This window comes from Somniosus microcephalus, chromosome 15 (genome assembly GCF_052327205.1).
Source record: "Somniosus microcephalus isolate GS21.2 chromosome 15, FLI_Smic_1.0, whole genome shotgun sequence".
NCBI lineage: Eukaryota > Metazoa > Chordata > Chondrichthyes > Squaliformes > Somniosidae > Somniosus > Somniosus microcephalus.
The window spans coordinates 5,108,084-5,129,009 of record NC_141001.1 but is presented as its reverse complement, the minus strand read 5'-3'; the positions used below and the strand labels follow the sequence as shown (position 1 = coordinate 5,129,009).

Genomic DNA, 20,926 nt, shown 5'->3' with positions numbered 1-20,926 from the left:
CTCAGTACTGCCCCTCCAACAGTGCAACACTCCCTCAGTACTGCCCCTCCGACAGTGCAGCGCTCCCTCAGTACTGCCCCTCCAACAGTGCAGCACTCCCTCTGTACTGCCTCTCCGACAGTGCAACACTCCCTCAGTACTGCCCCTCCGACAGTGCAGCGCTCCCTCAGTACTGCCCCTCCAACAGTGCAGCACTCCCTCAGTACTGCCCCTCCAACAGTGCAGCACTCCCTCAGTACTGCCCCTCCAACAGTGCAGCGCTCCCTCAGTACTGCCCCTCTGACAGTGCAGCACTCCTTCAGTACTGCACCTCCAACAGTGCAGCACTCCCTCAGTATTGCACCTCCGACAGTGCAGCACTCCCTCAGTACTGCCCCTCTGACAGTGCAGCACTCCCTCAGTACTGCCCCTCCAACAGTGCAGCACTCCCTCAGTACTGCCTCTCCGACAGTGCAACACTCCCTCAGTACTGCCCCTCCGACAGTGCAGCGCTCCCTCAGTACTGCCCCTCCAACAGTGCAGCACTCCCTCAGTACTGCCCCTCCAACAGTGCAGCACTCCCTCAGTACTGCCCCTCCAACAGTGCAGCGCTCCCTCAGTACTGCCCCTCTGACAGTGCAGCACTCCTTCAGTACTGCACCTCCAACAGTGCAGCACTCCCTCAGTATTGCACCTCCGACAGTGCAGCACTCCCTCAGTACTGCCCCTCTGACAGTGCAGCACTCCCTCAGTACTGCCCCTCCAACAGTGCAGCACTCCCTCAGTGCTGCCTCTCGAATTGTGCAGCGCTCCCTCAGTACTGCCCCTCCGACAGTGCAGCACTCCCTTAGTACTGCCCCTCCAACAGTGCAGCACTCACTTAGTACTGCCCCTCCGACAGTGCAGCACTCCCTTACTACTGACCCTCCGACAGTGCAGCACTCCCTCGGTATTGCACCTCCGACAGTGCAGCACTCCCTTAGTACTGCCCCTCCGACAGTTCAGCACTCCCTCAGTGCTGCCCCTCCGATATTGCAGCACTCCCTCAGTACTGCCCCTCCGACAGTGCAGCACTCCCTCCGTAGTGCCCCTTCGACAATGCAGCGCTCCCTCAGTACTGACCCTCCGACAGTGCAGCACTCCCTCAGTACTGCCCCTCCGACAGTGCACCACTCCCTCAGTACTGCCCCGCCGACAGTGCAGCACGCCCTCAGTACTGCCACTCCGATAGTGCAGCACTCCCTCAGTATGGCCCCTCCGATAGTGCAGCACTCCCTCAGTACTGCACCTCTGACAGTGCAGCGCACCCTCAGTACTGCACCTCCAACAGTGCAGCGTCCCCTCAGTACTGCACCGCCGACAGTGCAGCACTCCCTCAGTAGTGCCCCTCCGACAGTGCAGCACGCCCTCAGTACTGCCCTTCCGACAGTGCAGCACGCCCTCAGTACTGCCCCTCCGACAGTGCAGCACTCCCTCAGCACTGCACCACCGACAGTGCAGCAGCACTCCCTCAGTACTGCCGCTCTGACAGTGCAGCACTCCCTCAGTACTGCCCCTCCGACAGTGCTGCACTCCCTCAGTACTGCCCCTCAGACAGTGCAGCACTCCCTCAGTACTGTCCCTCCGACAGTGCAGCGCTCCCTCAGTACTGCACCTCTGACAGTGCGGCACTCCCTCAGTACTGCCCCTCCGACTGTGCAGCACTCCCTCAGTACTGTCCCTCTGACAGTGCAGTGACTCAGTACTGCACTGGAGTGTTCGTCTTTGGTCTCTGCAGTGGGATTTGAACTGACAGCCCTCTGACTCAAAGGGACGAAAGCTACCACTGAGCCAGGACTGACACTGAGGACATGTACTGTCAGTTTTCACCCTGCTGCTCGAGGCCTTCATTGGGTCACGTAACTTCCACCTGGATCCTTAAAGCCTCCCTCGGAGGAAGCGGCTCCCCTTCGGTGGGAGCGAAGCGTAAAGCCTGGGGCTGGATTTGAACAATTCCCCAGGCTTCACTTCATTTGAGTGTATTATTGGGTATTTCTTTGGGCTGCTTTTATTGGAAGATTATCATGGTGACGATTGCAGCAGTGTGATACCAAATCATATGTAACCTCTTGGTTGGGAACTGGCCAGCCCGCTCCCTTCACGGTGCTCCCACATTCGCCAATGTTTCTGACACTTTTGATGCAGGCCTCTCCCTGCAGGGCCGGGCGACCCTTGACCCCACACTGCTGACAGACCCAGACTGCTCCACACAGCTCTGGTACACTCCAAACACCAGATGTTGGGAGACCCTGACTGCTGTGGGTGGAGCCTGGGCAGGATATGTCCAGCCTGGTCTCCTGGGCTTCCGTCCACCCTCCTGCTGTGCCCAGTCTGAATGCTGATCATTAATCAGTACCTGTTTCTTTCCCTTCCCCCAGTGTTATAGAAGCCTATCCCAGCTCTCCACGCAGGCTCCAGAGGTAAGCTTCAAGACAACCGAGGGGGAGGGAGACGGGGAAAAATGTATGGGGAAGGAGAGGAAGAAGGGGGAAGGAAAGAGTGGGAAGGATAGATACAGGAAACTTTCGGTTTACCAGCACCTAAATAACCGGAAATCTCGGTTAACCGGCAAAATTCAGGAGTAGGTTCAGTTAAGTTTTTCTTCATATTGTACTTGCCTTCGTCGATCTGTTGCTGTGCAAGGGTGTGACTGCAGCTGTTGCTAAGCTACAGAGACGCTTGGAACTTGTGGCCATTGTTCTGAACCTGTTGCTAAGCAACAGGGTTTGTTGCTTTATACGGAGCTCTCAGCTCCGTATCTTTCACTATAGCTTTCGGTTATCCGGAATTTTTGATGAACCGGCACCACGTCGGTCCAGCCGGTGCCGGATAAAAAAAAGTTTCCTGTACCGGGAGAGGGAGGGACGAGACAAGGAGGGAGAGAGGCAACAACAACAACTTGTATTTTATAGCACCATTAACGTCGTAAAACGTCCCAAGGTGCTTCACAGGAGCATTCTCAAACAACATTTGACACTGAGCCACATACGGAGATATTAGGACAGGTGACCAAAAGCTTGGTCAAAGAGGTCGGTTTTAAGGAGAGTCTTAAAGGAGGAGAGAGAGGCGAAGAGGTTTAGGGAGGGAGTTCCAGAGCTTAGGGCCCAGGCAGCAGAAGGCACGGCCACCAATGGTGGAGCGATTATAATCAGGGATTCTCCAGAGACCAGGATTGGAGGAGCGCAGATATCTCCGGGGCTGAAGGAGATTACAGAGATAGGGAGGGGCAAGGCCTTGGAGGGATTTGAAAACAAGGATGAGAATTTTAAAATCGAGGCGCTGCTTAAGCGGGAGCCAATGTAGGTCAGCGAGCACAGGGGCGATGGGTGAACGGGACTTGGTGCGAGTTAGGACACGGGCAGCCGAGTTTTGGATGACCTCAAGTTTAAGTAGGGTGGAATGTGGGAGGCCAGCCAGGAGTGCGTTGGAATAGTCGAGTCTAGAGGTAACAAAGGCATGGGTGAGGGTTTCAGCAGCGGATGAGCTGAAGCAGGAGCGGAGACGGGCGATGTTACGGAGGTGGAAATAGGCGGTCTTAGTTATGTTGCAGGTCGGAAGCTATTCTTGGGGTCAAATATAACACCAAGGTTGCGAACAGTATGGTTTAGCCTCAGACAGATACTAGGGAGAGGGATGGAGTCGATGGCTAGGGAATGGAGTTCATGGCGGGGACCGAAAACAATGGCTAAGGAGTAGAGAGGGTTTGAAGGAAGGGAGATGAAGCAGGAAGTTAGATAGGAGGTGTGATCAGTCTTGATGTTGACACAGTGACAATTCAGAGAGGAGGAAGGGAATGCGGGAGGAGGAGGGAGGGCGGGAGGAGGGAGGGCGGGAGGAGGAGGGAGGGAGGGCGGGAGGAGGAGGGAGGGAGGGAGAGAGGGCGGGAGGAGGAGGGAGGGTCTGTGGTAACATGGCATTGGGAGATCTAAACAGAAGCAGAGCAAAGAGTAAATGGGAGACTTTAAAAATAAAATTTCAAAATAAACATAGGCCGTAAATGTCTGACATCGGGTCTTGCCCGTTCTGAGTGCCTATGATCTTTGTTCTTGATTTCAGGCTGGGCTGAGGCACGGAGAGGACAGTGAGCAGCGCTGAGGATGAAGAATCGAAGAGGAGCTGATGCTAAGCCTCGGCCCAGCGGTCAGGCTGTTTCTCCAGCTCTGAGTTGGGCCGTTCCACCAGCAGTTTAGTCTAACTCCACTCAGCTCTGAAATTCTTGTGATTTTTTTAATAACCTATCCTGATGCTCTGATATCACTGGGATGGCTGCACGTCCCCCGAATTGCTACTGTTGATGATTTTATTGCATGGTTTTATTCGTGTGTGGTGTGTGTGTGGTGTGTGGTGTGTGTCCTTTCTCTTGCATTTGGAAGGTTACACCAGCACCATCTGAGTGTGACTGCACGGACTGGCTGTCGAGGGGATTCTGGGCCACACTGTCAGATCCCTCCTGTTCCAGGGCCCAGTGTGTCCAGTTACAGTATGTGTGCAATGTATTGTAAAAATCCTACACTACACCCCAGAAATAAAGAGACATTCAACCAACACTGCAGCCTGTCTAATTATTACTTTTTGATAGGCAGAGCTCACCTCTCAAAAGTCTCAATCTCTTCATCTCTCACTCCAGTTTACCCCATCATATAAATCCCTCCATGGCCTCACCCCTCCCTATCTCTATAATCTCCTCCAGCCCTACAACCTTTGGAGATATCTGCCCTCCTCCAATCCTGGCCTCTTGAGCATCACTGATTTTGACTCTTCGAACACTGGAGGCCGTGCCTTCAGGGGCCGAGGTCCTAAGCTCTGGAAATCCCTGCCAAATCCTCTCCGCCTCTCCCTCCTCCTTTAAGATGCTGCTTAAAAATCTCACTCTTTGATCAAGCTTTTGGTCACTTGCTCTAATATCTCCACATGTGGCTCGGTGTCAAATTTTGTTGGCTAACCCTCCTGTGCAGCACCTTGGCAGGTTTTACTATGTTAAAGACGCTATATCAATACAAGTTTTTATTTGTTGTACACAGCTGTGGAAGTGAGTCTGTTTCCAAATTTTACAAAAAAATCTTTGGTGAATTTTCCAGCAATGTAAATAAGGCAGGTCACAGGTCACTCCCTCTATACTCTCCCATCAAACACGCCCAGGACAGGTACATCACGGGTTAGATACAGAGTAAAGCTCCCTCTACACTGTCCCATCAAACACTCCCAGGGCAGGTACATCACGGGTTAGATACAGAGTAAAGCTCCCTCTACACTGTCCCATGAAACACTCCCAGGGCAGGTACAGCACGGGTTAGATACAGAGTAAAGCTCCCTCTACACTGTCCCATCAAACACTCCCAGGGAAGGTACATCACGGGTTAGATACAGAGTAAAGCTCCCTCTACACTCTCCCATGAAACACTCCCAGGGCAGGTACAGCATGGGTTAGATACAGAGTAAAGCTCCCTCTACACTCTCCCATGAAACACTCCCAGGACAGGTACAGCACGGGTTAGATACAGAGTAAAGCTCCCTCTACACTCTCCCATCAAACACGCCCAGGACAGGTACATCACGGGTTAGATACAGAGTAAAGCTCCCTCTACACTCTCCCATGAAACACTCCCAGGGCAGGTACATCACGGGTTAGATACAGAGTAAAGCTCCCTCTACACTGTCCCATCAAACACTCCCAGGGCAGGTACAGCACGTGTTAGATACAGAGTAAAGCTCCCTCTACACTGTCCCATCAAACACTCCCAGTGTTGAGTCTGTGTTTTCAAATGCAGTTATACTGAATAACAGGACACAGACTACAGAAGTAAGTAAACAGGTCTTTAGTGATTGAGGGTCAGGGCTGAACTGAGATACACTTTGCTCCGCAGGGTTTATATACCGGTGTGGTCACCACCGGTACTACAATGTACAGGAGCCATCAAAAAGTAGTCCATCATCTTAAGGTATACTCTTAAGGTAGTACAGGTTACATACACTACAATTCCTCCCCTTTTAGCTTAACAGTGTACACCCCAAATTAAACATAACATGGATAACATATATACAATTTGCACACTAGAATTGTTCAAAGATTCAGTCTCTGAGGAGGCCTCCTGATCCGGCCCGGATAACGCCTTTCAGGGGTCTCTGGTTCTCGTTGCTGGGGTGACTCATCCACTTGATCTCCTATGGTTTTAACATCATCATACACATTCGAGTCTGAGGTAGATGCGACAGGCTCAATAAGTTCTTCAACTGGTGTCTCTGCCGTAGACATGGGGTCGACCCTTGTTCTCGATTCCACAAGTTGGTCAGCATGACGTCGTATTACGTTCTCTCCAACGTCTACCATGTACATCAAGGGTCCTTGTCATGCACGAATTGTTCCAGGTTGCCATTTATCATCCCTATAGTCCCTGGCCAACACTGGTTGTCCTATTTCAAAACTACGAGTGTTCTTGTTATTTACATGCTGGAATTGCTTGTTTTCGACTTCCCGTCGCACATTAGGTTTTAACAAATCCAACCGGGACCGCAACCTTCTGTTATAGAACATTATGGCAGGGCTTTGATTTGTCACTGCATGCGTGGCATTTCGATACGCCACTAGGAAATTGTCCACCTTGTGTTGTAGTGGAATATGATCTTCACTCATGGCCTTTATCGCCTTTTTGAACGTTTGTACAAATCTCTCGGCCAACCCATTTGTAGCCGGATGATATGGGGCAGATGTATAGTGTTTCACCCCATTCTTTTTCATGAATTTCTGGAATTCTTCTGACACGAACTGTGGTCCGTTGTCTGAACATATTTGCTCCGGCAACCCATTCCTTGCAAATATGGTTCTTAGAACTGTGATCGTCTTCTCAGAGGTAGTGGTCGACATCTTAATCACTTCTGGCCATTTAGAATGTGCGTCTACTGCTATCAAAAACATGGAATCCATGAATGGACCTGCAAAGTCAATATGTACACGTTGCCATGGGGCTGAAGGCCATTCCCACGGATGCAGCGGTGCAATTGGAGGTGCATTTTGAACTTTTTGGCACCCTGAGCAGCTTTTAGTCAGATCCTCTATTTGTTTGTTGATACCTGGCCACCACACATAAGCCCTAGCAAGGCTTTTCATCTTGACTCCCCCCAGATGACCTTCGTGCAATTCTTTCAGAACTCTCTCCCTTAATTTAGGAGGAATAATCACCCTTGTTCCATACATCAATGTTCCTTGACATACGGACAGCTGTTCTCGTCTGGCTGAGAATGCTGGTAACAGTGGTTCACCATGTGCTGGCCATCCCTTCACTGTCAAGTCGTAGACCCGAGACAGTGTCGGGTCATTTCGGGTCTCTCTCTCAATACCCGCATTGGTGACTGGTAAGCATTCGATGATGGTCGAGTGAAATATCTCGACAGGGTCAACTGCCGGTGCCTCTTCCGCTGTAGGTAGTGGCAGGCGCGACAGCCCATCAGCATTACCATGTGGCTTTGTACCTTTGAATTCAATATCATATTGATGTGCCCCTAGGAAAAGGGACCATCTCTGAAGCCTCTGCGCCGTCATTACCGGAACACCCTTCTTAGGGTTGAAAATGGAAACCAACGGCTGGTGATCTGTCAGCAGCGTAAACTTTTGGCCTTGCAGGTAATGGTTAAATTTCTTAACTCCCCACACGAGGCTGAGAGCCTCCCTATCTATCTGAGCATAGTTGCGCTCAGCGGAGGTCAATGATCTGGATGCGAAAGCGACTGGCCTTTCCGAGCCATCTGGAAACTTATGTGAGAGCACTGCCCCGATACCATATGGAGGAGCATCACAAGCTAAGCGAGTAGGCAGCGTTGGGTTAAAGTGAGCCAACACTTCCTTAGAGGTGATCAGTGCCTTGCTCTTTTGAAAAGCCCGCTTACAATCATCGCTCCACTTCCATGGTATTCCCATTTGCAAAAGAGTGTTTAGCGGGTGTAACACCGTGGATAAATTTGGAAGAAACTTGTGGTAATAGTTAACCAACCCAAGGAACGACCTCAACTGGGATACATTTTCTGGTGCTGGAGCTTTTACAACAGCTTCGATCTTGTCAGGTGACTTATGGAGCCCCTCCTGGTCAATGACGTGGCCGCAGTACGAGATTAGCTTTTGAAAGAAGTCGCATTTCTGGCGATTAACTCTGAGCCCATATTCTTTCAATCTGATGAGCACCTGCTCCAAATTCGTGAGGTGATCCTCATCGTTATCTCCTGTAATCAGGATGTCATCCAGGTAGCATTGTGTGCCTGGGATTCCCTGCAATATCTGCTCCATGGCCCTTTGCCAAATCGCTGGAGCCGATGCCACTCCAAAAACCAGTCTATTATACCGATATAAGCCCTTATGCGTGTTGATCGTGAGATACTGACGTGACGCTTCATCAACTTCCATCTGTAGGTACGCCTACGCCAGGTCTATCTTAGTGAAGTGTTTCCCGCCAGACAGCGAAGCGAAGATATCTTCAATCCGCGGAAGCGGATATTGCACCGTGTGAAGAACCGGATTAACAGTGATCTTGAAATCGCCACAGATGCGAACCTTCCCAGGTTCCCCCGGCTTGTTGCTCAACAAACGCTTCATGACAGGAACAATGGGTGTAGCCCATTCGCTCCAGTCCACCTTGGACAGTACCCCTGAACGTTCTAGCCCTTCCAGCTCTGCTTCCACAGCAGGTCGTATCGCATAAGGCACCGGTTTGGCTTTGAAAAATTTTGGGTTTGCATGTTCTTCAACCTTGATGGTTGTCGTAATTCCTTTCAGTGTTCCAAGTCCCAGTTGGAACACCTCCTTAGCATCATCTAAGATTTTGGACAGTCGTTTAGGTTTGACGTCGTCCTCCTTACAGGCATCTACAGTCAGTGCTTGTATGGAATGCCAGTCCACATTTATTCTCCAGATCCATTCCCGTCCCAGTAGTGGCGGACCTCCATCAGGTAACACATACAAGTCCATTTTCTGACTTTCTTTACCATTGTAGACCACATTTACTTTTATCTTTCCTTTGGGGTATACTATTTGCCCCGTGTATGTTTTCAATACAATCTCCGTATCCCTCAGGGGAATGTGCGAGAATAACCTTTTGTAATCTTGCTTATTCATGACCGTTAATGCCGACCCAGTGTCCAATTCCATCTTCACTTGGACTGCTGCTATCCGAAGCATGACCCAGATAGTTTGGTGGTCTGCTGTGTTACCCACATTATGTATTTTCAGACAACCCAATTCCTTACTGCTGGAGTCTGAATCCATCTTCTGTTCATCCGAACTGTTCTCTGTCACCTTGTGTACTTTTTTGTACTTCTCCTGCGGTGACTTTTTGCTGCTGGTCTTCTTTCCTGACCGGCATACTCTCGCTATGTGACCAAGTTTGCCACATTGCCTGCACTCTTTATCTTTGAACCAGCACTGGTTCTGGTCATGCGTTGTCCTTCCACAACGATAGCACTTTACTGTGCCCAATGCCATTTCATTGGTGCTGAATTCCAATGGCCTTTGCTGTATCTCTGCAGCACCCCGTGCTGCTGCCTCGTGGGATGCTGCAATGCTGAAAGCTTTGTCCAGCGTAAGGTCCTTTTCCTCTAGCAGCCGCTTCTGGGTTCCTTCCCTTAGGAGTCCACACACAAACTTATCTCTCAGTGCGTCTGCTAGTCCTGTTCCGAACTGGCAGTACTTTGATAACTTGCGCAGTTCTGTTAGGAATTCCGCGTTGCTTTCTTTAAGTTGAATTCTTTTGTAGAATTTAAATCGTTCCGCTATCAGCAGCGGCGTGGGGTCTAAATGCTCTTGCAGGATAGTAACAATATCTGCGAAACTCTTCCCTACCGGTTTGCCTGGTGTTACAAGGTTCCTTAATAACCCGTACGTCTTCGCACCCATCGAGTTTAATAGGGTTAGTGCTTTCTTATCATCCGGTACCTCATTCGTTGTACAGTAAACTTCGATGCGTTCCACATAAGTTGCCCAATCTTCCACATCACTATCAAAAGCAGTGATGTTACCCGTTTTTGGCATCCTTGCTGAGTTTCTCCTTTCCCTTCGGATATTATTATTTATTTTTTTTAATTTTATTTAAGATGGCGGCTTTTCCCGCGCTTGGCGGCTTTTCCCGCGCTTGGCTTCTTCCCCCGCCGATTCAAAATGGTGATTCCCACGCTGTTGCCGTTCACGCCTCCCAGCGGTCCTTTATTTTCCCTTGCGCTGCTGCTCTTGTTCCCCGCCGCTCCCGCGGTCCTTGTGGCCATAAACGCTTTTCTGGCTGCTGCGCGTCTCTGTCCTGATTGCAGTCCGGCCCCTGACACCAGCTGCGGTCGTGTTCTCCGCCCTTTTGTCATTTTCCCTCCCCTTCTCCCACTGACAACTTGGCCGACTTCCCCCCCGTGCCGCTCGATCGGGCTGTCGTCGAAGGGATGATCACTGATGTTTGACTTCATGGCCAGAAACCAACCCGGGTTCCCAATGGCCTCCCGTGCGATGCAGTGCTCAGCAGGGTGTTGAGGGCGGATGCCCTTGTTCGACGCCCGTTTCTGAGGACCAAACTTCCTATGATGCAAAACTGCCGCTAGGTAAGATCAGACTCGTCGCCACTGTTGAGTCTGTGTTTTCAAATGCAGTTATACTGAATAACAGGACACAGACTACAGAAGTAAGTAAACAGGTCTTTAGTGATTGAGGGTCAGGGCTGAACTGAGATACACTTTGCTCCGCAGGGTTTATATACCGGTGTGGTCACCACCGGTACTACAATGTACAGGAGCCATCAAAAAGTAGTCCATCACCATAAGGTATCCTCTTAAGGTAGTACAGGGTACATACACTACACCCAGGACAGGTACAGCATGGGTTAGATACAGAGTAAAGCTCCCTCTACACTGTCCCATTAAACACTCCCAGGGCAGCTACAGTACGGTTAGATACAGAGTAAAGCTCCCTCTACACTGTCCCATCAAACACTCCCAGGGCAGGTACAGCGTGGGTTAGATACAGAGTAAAGCTCCCTCTACACTGTCCCAAATGTCCTTCAGACCCAGTCTGATATTCTTCCATGTCCCTGTTTAGCTGTCTCATGGTCTCTGAGTGAGGTTGATAACTTTGTGTTTTGAATGAGGGTGAGCGAGGTTTGAGTCTGAGAATAGCTGGTCACTCTCTTTCCATCAAATGTGAAACAGTTCCCATCTCTGAGGGTCAAGCAGAAATTGCTGAGGCCATGATCAGCTGGTGTCGTCTTTGAGCTCGGATTCACGTTGTGCTCCCAATGGAAGAAAGGAACATATTTAAGTCCTTATCGACACAAACGTTCTCCCAACACCTGGAGTCCAGCACCCAGATTTAGCTTGCAGTATTCCGTGTCCAAGAGGACAAGATCGAAATCAACCGACAGGTGGGCCAATGGAAACATTCCCCCCATTGTGAGGTCACGGGGGGAGGAGCTGGGCAGTGATGTCACAGGGGTGGAGCTGGTCAGTGATGTCACAGGGGGTGGAGCTGGGCAGTGAGGTCACGGGGGAGGAGCTGGGCAGTGATGTCACGGGAGAAGGAGCTGGAAAGTGATGTCACAGGGGGAGGAGCTGGGCAGTGATGTCACGGGGGAGGAGCTGGGCAGTGATGTCACAGGGGAAGGAGCTGGACGGTGATGTCACAGGGGCAGGGGCTGGGCAGTGATGTCACGGGGGAGGAGCCGGGCAGTGATGTCACAGGGGGAAGAGCTGGGCAGCGATGTCACAGGGGGAGGAGCTGGGCAGTGATGTCACAGGGGGAGGGGCTGGGCAGTGATGTCACGGGGGAGGAACTGGACAGTGATGTCACAGGGGGAGGAGCTGGGCAGTGATGTCACAGGGGAGGAGCTGGTCAGTGATGTCACAGGGGGTGGAGCTGGGCAGTGATGTCACGGGGAGGAGCTGGGCAGTGATCTCACAGTGGGAGGAGCTGGGCAGTGATGTCACAGTGGGAGGAGCTGGGCAGTGAGGTCACGGGGGAGGAGCTGGTCAGTGATGTCACAGGAGGAGGAGCTGGGCAGTGATGTCACGGGGGAGGAGCTGGGCAGTGATGTCACGGGGAGGAGCTGGGCTGTGATGTCACAGTGGGAGGAGCTGGGCAGTGATGTCACAGGGGGAGGAGCTGGGCAGTGATGTCACAGTCGGAGGCGCTGGGCAGTGATGTCACGGGGAGGAGCTGGGCAGTGATCTCACAGTGGGAGGAGCTGGGCAGTGATGTCACAGTGGGAGGAGCTGGGCAGTGAGGTCACGGGGGAGGAGCTGGTCAGTGATGTCACAGGAGGAGGAGCTGGGCAGTGATGTCACGGGGGAGGAGCTGGGCAGTGATGTCACGGGGAGGAGTTGGGCTGTGATGTCACAGGGGGAGGGGCTGGGCAGTGATGTCACGGGGGAGGAACTGGACAGTGATGTCACAGGGGGAGGAGCTGGGCAGTGATGTCATGGGGAGGGGCTGGGCAGTCATGTCACAGGGGGAGGAGCTGGTCGGTGATGTCACAGGGGGATGGGCTGGGCAATGATGTCACAAGAGGAGGAGCTGCGCAGTGGTGTCACAGGGAGGAGCTGGGCAGTGATGTCATGGGGGGAGGAGCTGGGCAGTGATGTCACAGGGGAGGAGCTGGGCAGTGATGTCACAGGGGGAGGAGCTGGGCAATGATGTCACAGGGAGGAGGAGCTGGGCAGTGATGTCACGTGGGGGAGGAGATGGGCAGTGATGTCATGGGGAGGAGCTGGGCAGTGATGTCACGTGGGGGAGGAGATGGGCAGTGATGTCATGGGGAGGAGCTGGGCAGTGATGTCACGGGGAGGAGCTGGGCAGTGATGTCACAGGGGGAGGATCTGGGCAGTGATGTCACAGGAGAGGAGCTGGCCAGTGATATCACAGGAGAGGAGCTGCGCAGTGATGTCAAAGTGGGAGGAGCTGGGCAGTGAGGTCATGGGGCAGGAGCAGGGCAGTGATGTCACAGGGGGAGGAGCTGCGCAGTGATGTCATGGGGAGGAGCTGGGCAGTGATGTCACGGGGAGGAGCTGGGCAGTGATATCACAGGAGAGGAGCTGCGCAGTGATGTCACAGGGGGAGGAGCTGGGCAGTGAGGTTATGGGGCAGGAGCAGGGCAGAGATCTCACAGGGGGAGGAGCTGTGCAGTGATGTCACAGGGGGAGGAGCTGGGCAGTGATGTCACGGGGAGGAGCTAGGCTGTGATGTCACAGGAGAGGAGCTGCGCAGTGATGTCACAGTGGGAGGAGCTGGGCAGTGAGGTCATGGGGCAGGAGCAGGGCAGTGATGTCACAGGAGAGGAGCTGCGCAGTGATGTCACAGTGGGAGGAGCTGGGCAGTGAGGTCATGGGGCAGGAGCAGGGCAGTGATGTCACGGGGAGGAGCTGTGCAGTGATGTCAAGGGGGGAGGAGCTGGGCAGTGATGTCACGGGGAGGAGCTGGGCTGTGAGGTCACGGGGGGAGGAGCTGGGCAGTGATGTCACGGGGAGGAGCTGGGCTTTGAGGTCACGGGGGGAGGAGCTGGGCAGTGATGTCACGGGGAGGAGCTGGGCTTTGAGGTCACGGGGGGAGGAGCTGGGCAGTGATGTCACGGGGGAGGAGCTGGGCAGTGAGGTCACGGTGTGGAGCTGGGCAGTGATGTCATGGGGAGGAGCTGGGCAGTGATGTCACAGGGGGAGGAGCTGGGCAGTGAGGTCATGGGGGGAGGAGCTGGGCAGTGATATCACAGTGGGAGGAGCTGGACAGTGAGGTCACGGTGGAGGAGCTGGGCAGTGATGTCACGGGGGAGGATCTGGGCAGTGATGTCACGGGGGAGGAGCTGGACAGTGCGGTCACGGTGGAGGAGCTGGGCAGTGATGTCACGGGGGAGGATCTGGGCAGTGATGTCACGGGGAGGAGCTGGGCAGTGATGTCACGGAGGGAGGAGCTGCGCAATGATGTCATGGGCAGGAGCTGGGCAGTGATGTCACGGAGGGAGGAGCTGCGCAGTGATGTCATGGGGAGGAGCTGGGCAGCGATGTCACAAGGGGAGGAGCTGCGCAGTGATGTCACAGTGGGAGGAGCTGGGCAGTGATGTCAAGGGGGAAGGAGCTGGGCAGTGATGTCACGGGGAGGAGCTGGGCTGTGAGGTCACGGGGGGAGGAGCTGGGCAGTGATGTCACGGGGAGGAGCTGTGCAGTGATGTCAAGGGGGGAGGAGATGGACAGTGATGTCACGGGGAGGAGCTGGGCTTTGAGGTCACGGGGGGAGGAGCTGGGCAGTGATGTCACGGGGAGGAGCTGGGCTTTGAGGTCACGGGGGGAGGAGCTGGGCAGTGATGTCATGGGGAGGAGCTGGGCTTTGAGATCACGGGGGGAGGAGCTGGGCAGTGATGTCACGGGGAGGAGCTGGGCTTTGAGGTCACGGGGGGAGGAGCTGGGCAGTGATTTCACGGGGAGGAGCTGGGCAGTGAGGTCACGGGGTGGAGCTGGGCAGTGATGTCATGGGGAGTAGCTGGGCAGTGATGTCACAGGGGGAGGAGCTGGGCAGTGAGGTCATGGGGGGAGGAGCTGGGCAGTGATATCACAGTGGGAGGAGCTGGACAGTGAGGTCACGGTGGAGGAGCTGGGCGGTGATGTCACGGGGGAGGATCTGGGCAGTGATGTCACGGGGGAGGAGCTGGACAGTGATTTCACAGAAGGAGGAGCTGGGCTGTGATGTCATGGGGAGGAGCTGGGCTGTGATGTCATGGGGAGGAGCTGGGCAGTGATGTCATGGGAGGAGGAACTGGGCAGTGATGTCACAGGGGGAGGAGCTGGGCAGAGATGTCACACGGGGAGGGGCTGTGCAGTGATGTCACAGGAGGAGGAGCTGGACAGTGATGTCACGGGGGGAGGAGCTGGGCTGTGATTGCACAGGGGGAGGAGCTGGGCAGTGATGTCACAATGGGGAGCTGGACAGTGATGTCACGGGGAGGGGTTGGGCAGTGATGTCACAGGGAGGAGCTGGGCAGTGATGTCACGGAGGGAGGAGCTGCGCAGTGATGTCATGGGGAGGAGCTGGGCAGTGATGTCACGGGGAGGAGCTGGGCAGCGATGTCACAAGGGGAGGAGCTGCGCAGTGATGTCACAGTGGGAGGAGCTGGGCAGTGAGGTCATGGGGCAGGAGCAGGGCAGAGATCTCACAGGGGGAGGAGCTGTGCAGTGATGTCAAGGGGGGAGAAGCTGGGCAGTGATGTCATGGGGAGGAGCTGGGCAGTGATGTCACGGGGAGGAGCTGGGCAGCGATGTCACAAGGGGAGGAGCTGCGCAGTGATGTCACAGTGGGAGGAGCTGGGCAGTGAGGTCATGGGGCAGGAGCAGGGCAGAGATCTCACAGGAGAGGAGCTGTGCAGTGATGTCAAGGGGGGATGAGCTGGGCAGTGATGTCAAGGGGGGAGGAGCTGGGCAGAGATGTCACGGGGAGGAGCTGTGCAGTGATGTCAAGGGGGGAGGAGCTGGGCAGTGATGTCACGGGGAGGAGCTGGGCTTTGAGGTCACGGGGGGAGGAGCTGGGCAGTGATGTCAAGGGGGGAGGAGCTGGGCAGTGATGTCACGGGGAGGAGCTGGGCTTTGAGGTCACAGGGGGAGGAGCTGGGAAGTGATGTCAAGGGGGGAGGAGCTGGGCAGTGATGTCACGGGGAGGAGCTGGGCTGTGAGGTCACGGGGGAGGAGCTGGGCAGTGATGTCACGGGGAGGAGCTGGGCTTTGAGGTCACGGGGGGAGGAGCTGGGCAGTGATGTCAAGGGGAGGAGCTGGGCTGTGAGGTCACGGGGGGAGGAGCTGGGCAGTGATGTCACGGGGAGGAGCTGGGCTTTGAGGTCACGGGGGGAGGAGCTGGGCAGTGATGTCACGGGGAGGAGCTCGGCTTTGAGGTCACGGGGGGAGGAGCTGGGCAGTGATGTCACGGGGAGGAGCTGGGCAGTGATGTCACAGGGGGAGGATCTGGGCAGTGATGTCACAGGAGAGGAGCTGCGCAGTGATGTCAAAGTGGGAGGAGCTGGGCAGTGAGGTCATGGGGCAGGAGCAGGGCAGAGATCTCACAGGGGGAGGAGCTGCGCAGTGATGTCATGGGGAGGAGCTGGGCAGTGATGTCACGGGGAGGAGCTGGGCAGTGATGTCACGGAGGGAGGAGCTGCGCAGTGATGTCATGGGGAGGAGCTGGGCAGTGATGTCACGGGGAGGAGCTGTGCAGTGATGTCAAGGGGGGAGGAGCTGGGCAGTGATGTCACGGGGAGGAGCTGGGCTGTGAGGTCACGGGGGGAGGAGCTGGGCAGTGATGTCACGGGGGGAGGAGCTGGGCAGTGATGTCACGGGGAGGAGCTGGGCAGTGATGTCACAGGGAGGAGCTGGGCAGTGATGTCACGGAGGGAGGAGCTGCGCAGTGATGTCATGGGGAGGAGCTGGGCAGTGATGTCACGGGGAGGAGCTGGGCAGCGATGTCACAAGGGGAGGAGCTGCGCAGTGATGTCACAGTGGGAGGAGCTGGGCAGTGAGATCTTGGGGCAGGAGCAGGGCAGAGATCTCACAGGGGGAGGAGCTGCGCAGTGATGTCATGGGGAGGAGCTGGGCAGTGATGTCACGGGGAGGAGCTGGGCTGTGAGGTCACGGGGGAGGAGCTGGGCAGTGATGTCACGGGGAGGAGCTGGGCTTTGAGGTCACGGGGGGAGGAGCTGGGCAGTGATGTCACGGGGAGGAGCTGGGCTTTGAGGTCACGGGGGGAGGAGCTGGGCAGTGATGTCACGGGGGAGGAGCTGGGCAGTGAGGTCACGGGGTGGAGCTGGGCAGTGATGTCACGGGGAGGAGCTGGGCAGTGATGTCACAGGAGAGGAGCTGCGCAGTGATGTCACAGGGGGAGGAGCTGTGCAGTGATGTCAAGGGGGGAGGAGCTGGGCAGTGATGTCATGGGGAGGAGCTGGGCTGTGAGGTCACAGGGGGAGGAGCTAGGCTGTGATGTCATGGGGCAGGAGCAGGGCAGAGATCTCACAGGGGGAGGAGCTGGGCAGTGATTTCAAGGGGGGAGGAGCTGGGCAGTGATGTCAAGGGGGGAGGAGCTGCGCAGTGATGTCACAGTGGGAGGAGCTGGGCAGTGAGGTCATGGGGAGGAGCTGGGCAGTGATGTCAAGGGGGGAGGAGCTGGGCAGTGATGTCACGGGGAGGAGCTGGGCTGTGAGGTCACGGGGGGAGGAGCTGGGCAGTGATGTCACGGGGAGGAGCTGGGCTTTGAGGTCGCGGGGGGAGGAGCTGGGCAGTGATGTCACGGGGAGGAGCTGGGCTTTGAGGTCACGGGGGGAGGAGCTGGGCAGTGATGTCACGGGGGAGGAGCTGGGCAGTGAGGTCACGGGGTGGAGCTGGGCAGTGATGTCATGGGGAGGAGCTGGGCAGTGATGTCACAGGGGGAGGAGCTGGGTCGTGAGGTCATGGGGGGAGGAGCTGGGCAGTGATATCACAGTGGGAGGAGCTGGACAGTGAGGTCACGGTGGAGGAGCTGGGCAGTGATGTCACGGGGGAGGATCTGGGCAGTGATGTCACGGGGGAGGAGCTGGGCAGTGATGTCACGGAGGGAGGAGCTGCGCAGTGATGTCATGGGGAGGAGCTGGGCAGTGATGTCACGGAGGGAGGAGCTGCGCAGTGATGTCATGGGGAGGAGCTGGGCAGTGATGTCACGGGGAGGAGCTGGGCTTTGAGGTCACGGTGGGAGGAGCTGGGCAGTGATGTCACGGGGAGGAGCTGGGCAGTGAGGTCACGGGGTGGAGCTGGGCAGTGATGTCATGGGGAGGAGCTGGGCAGTGATGTCACAGGGGGAGGAGCTGGGCAGTGAGGTCATGGGGGGAGGAGCTGGGCAGTGATATCACAGTGGGAGGAGCTGGACAGTGAGGTCACGGTGGAGGAGCTGGGCGGTGATGTCACGGGGGAGGATCTGGGCAGTGATGTCACGGGGGAGGAGCTGGACAGTGATTTCACAGAAGGAGGAGCTGGGCTGTGTTGTCATGGGGAGGAGCTGGGCTGTGATGTCATGGGGAGGAGCTGGGCAGTGATGTCATGGGAGGAGGAACTGGGCAGTGATGTCACAGGGGGAGGAGCTGGGCAGAGATGTCACACGGGGAGGGGCTGTGCAGTGATGTCACAGGAGGAGGAGCTGGACAGTGATGTCACGGGGGGAGGAGCTGGGCTGTGATTGCACAGGGGGAGGAGCTGGGCAGTGATGTCACAATGGGGAGCTGGACAGTGATGTCACGGGGAGGGGTTGGGCAGTGATGTCACAGGGAGGAGCTGGGCAGTGATGTCACGGAGGGAGGAGCTGCGCAGTGATGTCATGGGGAGGAGCTGGGCAGTGATGTCACGGGGAGGAGCTGGGCAGCGATGTCACAAGGGGAGGATCTGGGCAGTGATGTCACAGGGGGAGGATCTGGGCAGTGATGTCACAGGAGAGGAGCTGCGCAGTGATGTCAAAGTGGGAGGAGCTGGGCAGTGAGGTCATGGGGCAGGAGCAGGGCAGAGATCTCACAGGGGGAGGAGCTGCGCAGTGATGTCATGGGGAGGAGCTGGGCAGTGATGTCACGGGAAGGAGCTGGGCAGTGATGTCACAGGGAGGAGCTGGGCAGTGATGTCACGGAGGGAGGAGCTGCGCAGTGATGTCATGGGGAGGAGCTGGGCAGTGATGTCACGGGGAGGAGCTGGGCAGCGATGTCACAAGGGGAGGAGCTGCGCAGTGATGTCACAGTGGGAGGAGCTGGGCAGTGAGGTCACAGGGGGAGGAGCTGGGCAGTGAGGTCATGGGGCAGGAGCAGGGCAGTGATGTCACGGGGAGGAGCTGTGCAGTGATGTCAAGGGGGGAGGAGCTGGGCAGTGATGTCACGGGGAGGAGCTGGGCTGTGAGGTCACGGGGGGAGGAGCTGGGCAGTGATGTCACGGGGGGAGGAGCTGGGCAGTGATGTCACGGGGAGGAGCTGGGCAGTGATGTCACAGGGAGGAGCTGGGCAGTGATGTCACGGAGGGAGGAGCTGCGCAGTGATGTCATGGGGAGGAGCTGGGCAGTGATGTCACGGGGAGGAGCTGGGCAGCGATGTCACAAGGGGAGGAGCTGCGCAGTGATGTCACAGTGGGAGGAGCTGGGCAGTGAGGTCTTGGGGCAGGAGCAGGGCAGAGATCTCACATGGGGAGGAGCTGCGCAGTGATGTCATGGGGAGGAGCTGGGCAGTGATGTCACGGGGAGGAGCTGGGCTGTGAGGTCACGGGGGGAGGAGCTGGGCAGTGATGTCACGGGGAGGAGCTGGGCTTTGAGGTCACGGGGGGAGGAGCTGGGCAGTGATGTCACGGGGAGGAGCTGGGCTTTGAGGTCACGGGGGGAGGAGCTGGGCAGTGATGTCACGGGGGAGGAGCTGGGCAGTGAGGTCACGGGGTGGAGCTGGGCAGTGATGTCACGGGGAGGAGCTGGGCAGTGATGTCACAGGAGAGGAGCTGCGCAGTGATGTAAAAGGGGTGGAGCTGTGCAGTGATGTCAAGGGGGGAGGAGCTGGGCAGTGATGTCATGGGGAGGAGCTGGGCTGTGAGGTCACAGGGGGAGGAGCTAGGCTGTGATGTCATGGGGCAGGAGCAGGGCAGAGATCTCACAGGGGGAGGAGCTGGGCAGTGATGTCAAGGGGGGAGGAGCTGGGCAGTGATGTCAAGGGGGGAGGAGCTGCGCAGTGATGTCACAGTGGGAGGAGCTGGGCAGTGAGGTCATGGGGAGGAGCTGGGCAGTGATGTCAAGGGGGGAGGAGCTGGGCAGTGATGTCACGGGGAGGAGCTGGGCTGTGAGGTCACGGGGGAGGAGCTGGGCAGTGATGTCATGGGGAGGAGCTGGGCTTTGAGGTCACGGGGGGAGGAGCTGGGCAGTGATGTCACGGGGAGGAGCTGGGCTTTGAGGTCACGGGGGGAGGAGCTGGGCAGTGATGTCACGGGGGAGGAGCTGGGCAGTGAGGTCACGGGGTGGAGCTGGGCAGTGATGTCATGGGGAGGAGCTGGGCAGTGATGTCACAGGGGGAGGAGCTGGGTCGTGAGGTCATGGGGGGAGGAGCTGGGCAGTGATATCACAGTGGGAGGAGCTGGACAGTGAGGTCACGGTGGAGGAGCTGGGCAGTGATGTCACGGGGGAGGATCTGGGCAGTGATGTCACGGGGGAGGAGCTGGGCAGTGATGTCACGGAGGGAGGAGCTGCGCAGTGATGTCATGGGGAGGAGCTGGGCAGTGATGTCACGGAGGGAGGAGCTGCGCAGTGATGTCATGGGGAGGAGCTGGGCAGTGATGTCACGGGGAGGAGCTGGGCTTTGAGGTCACGGTGGGAGGAGCTGGGCAGTGATGTCACGGGGAGGAGCTGGGCAGTGAGGTCACGGGGTGGAGCTGGGCAGTGATGTCATGGGGAGGAGCTGGGCAGTGATGTCACAGGGGGAGGAGCTGGGCAGTGAGGTCATGGGGGGAGGAGCTGGGCAGTGATATCACAGTGGGAGGAGCTGGGCAGTGAGGTCACGGTGGAGGAGCTGGGCGGTGATGTCACGGGGGAGGATCTGGGCAGTGATGTCACGGGGGAGGAGCTGGACAGTGATTTCACAGAAGGAGGAGCTGGGCTGTGTTGTCATGGGGAGGAGCTGGGCTGTGATGTCATGGGGAGGAGCTGGGCAGTGATGTCATGGGAGGAGGAACTGGGCAGTGATGTCACAGGGGGAGGAGCTGGGCAGAGATGTCACACGGGGAGGGGCTGTGCAGTGATGTCACAGGAGGAGGAGCTGGACAGTGATGTCACGGGGGGAGGAGCTGGGCTGTGATTGCACAGGGGGAGGAGCTGGGCAGTGATGTCACAATGGGGAGCTGGACAGTGATGTCACGGGGAGGGGTTGGGCAGTGATGTCACAGGGAGGAGCTGGGC

General features: G+C 56.5%; 1 protein-coding gene across 1 annotated transcript in view; it reads left to right on the top strand.

The window, feature by feature from the left end:
• The window catches only part of LOC147106511 (myosin-binding protein C, cardiac-type-like), a 191,436-nt gene extending 186,873 nt beyond the window's left edge, over positions 1 to 4,563 (top strand). The window contains exons 19-20 of the mRNA XM_086007469.1: positions 2,397 to 2,438; positions 4,075 to 4,563. Of these exons, the coding sequence (XP_085863595.1) occupies positions 2,397 to 2,404 (8 nt within the window). The 3' untranslated portion in view covers positions 2,405 to 2,438; positions 4,075 to 4,563. The remainder of the gene's footprint in view (positions 1 to 2,396; positions 2,439 to 4,074) is intronic.
• The last annotated feature ends 16,363 nt before the right edge of the window (positions 4,564 to 20,926 follow it).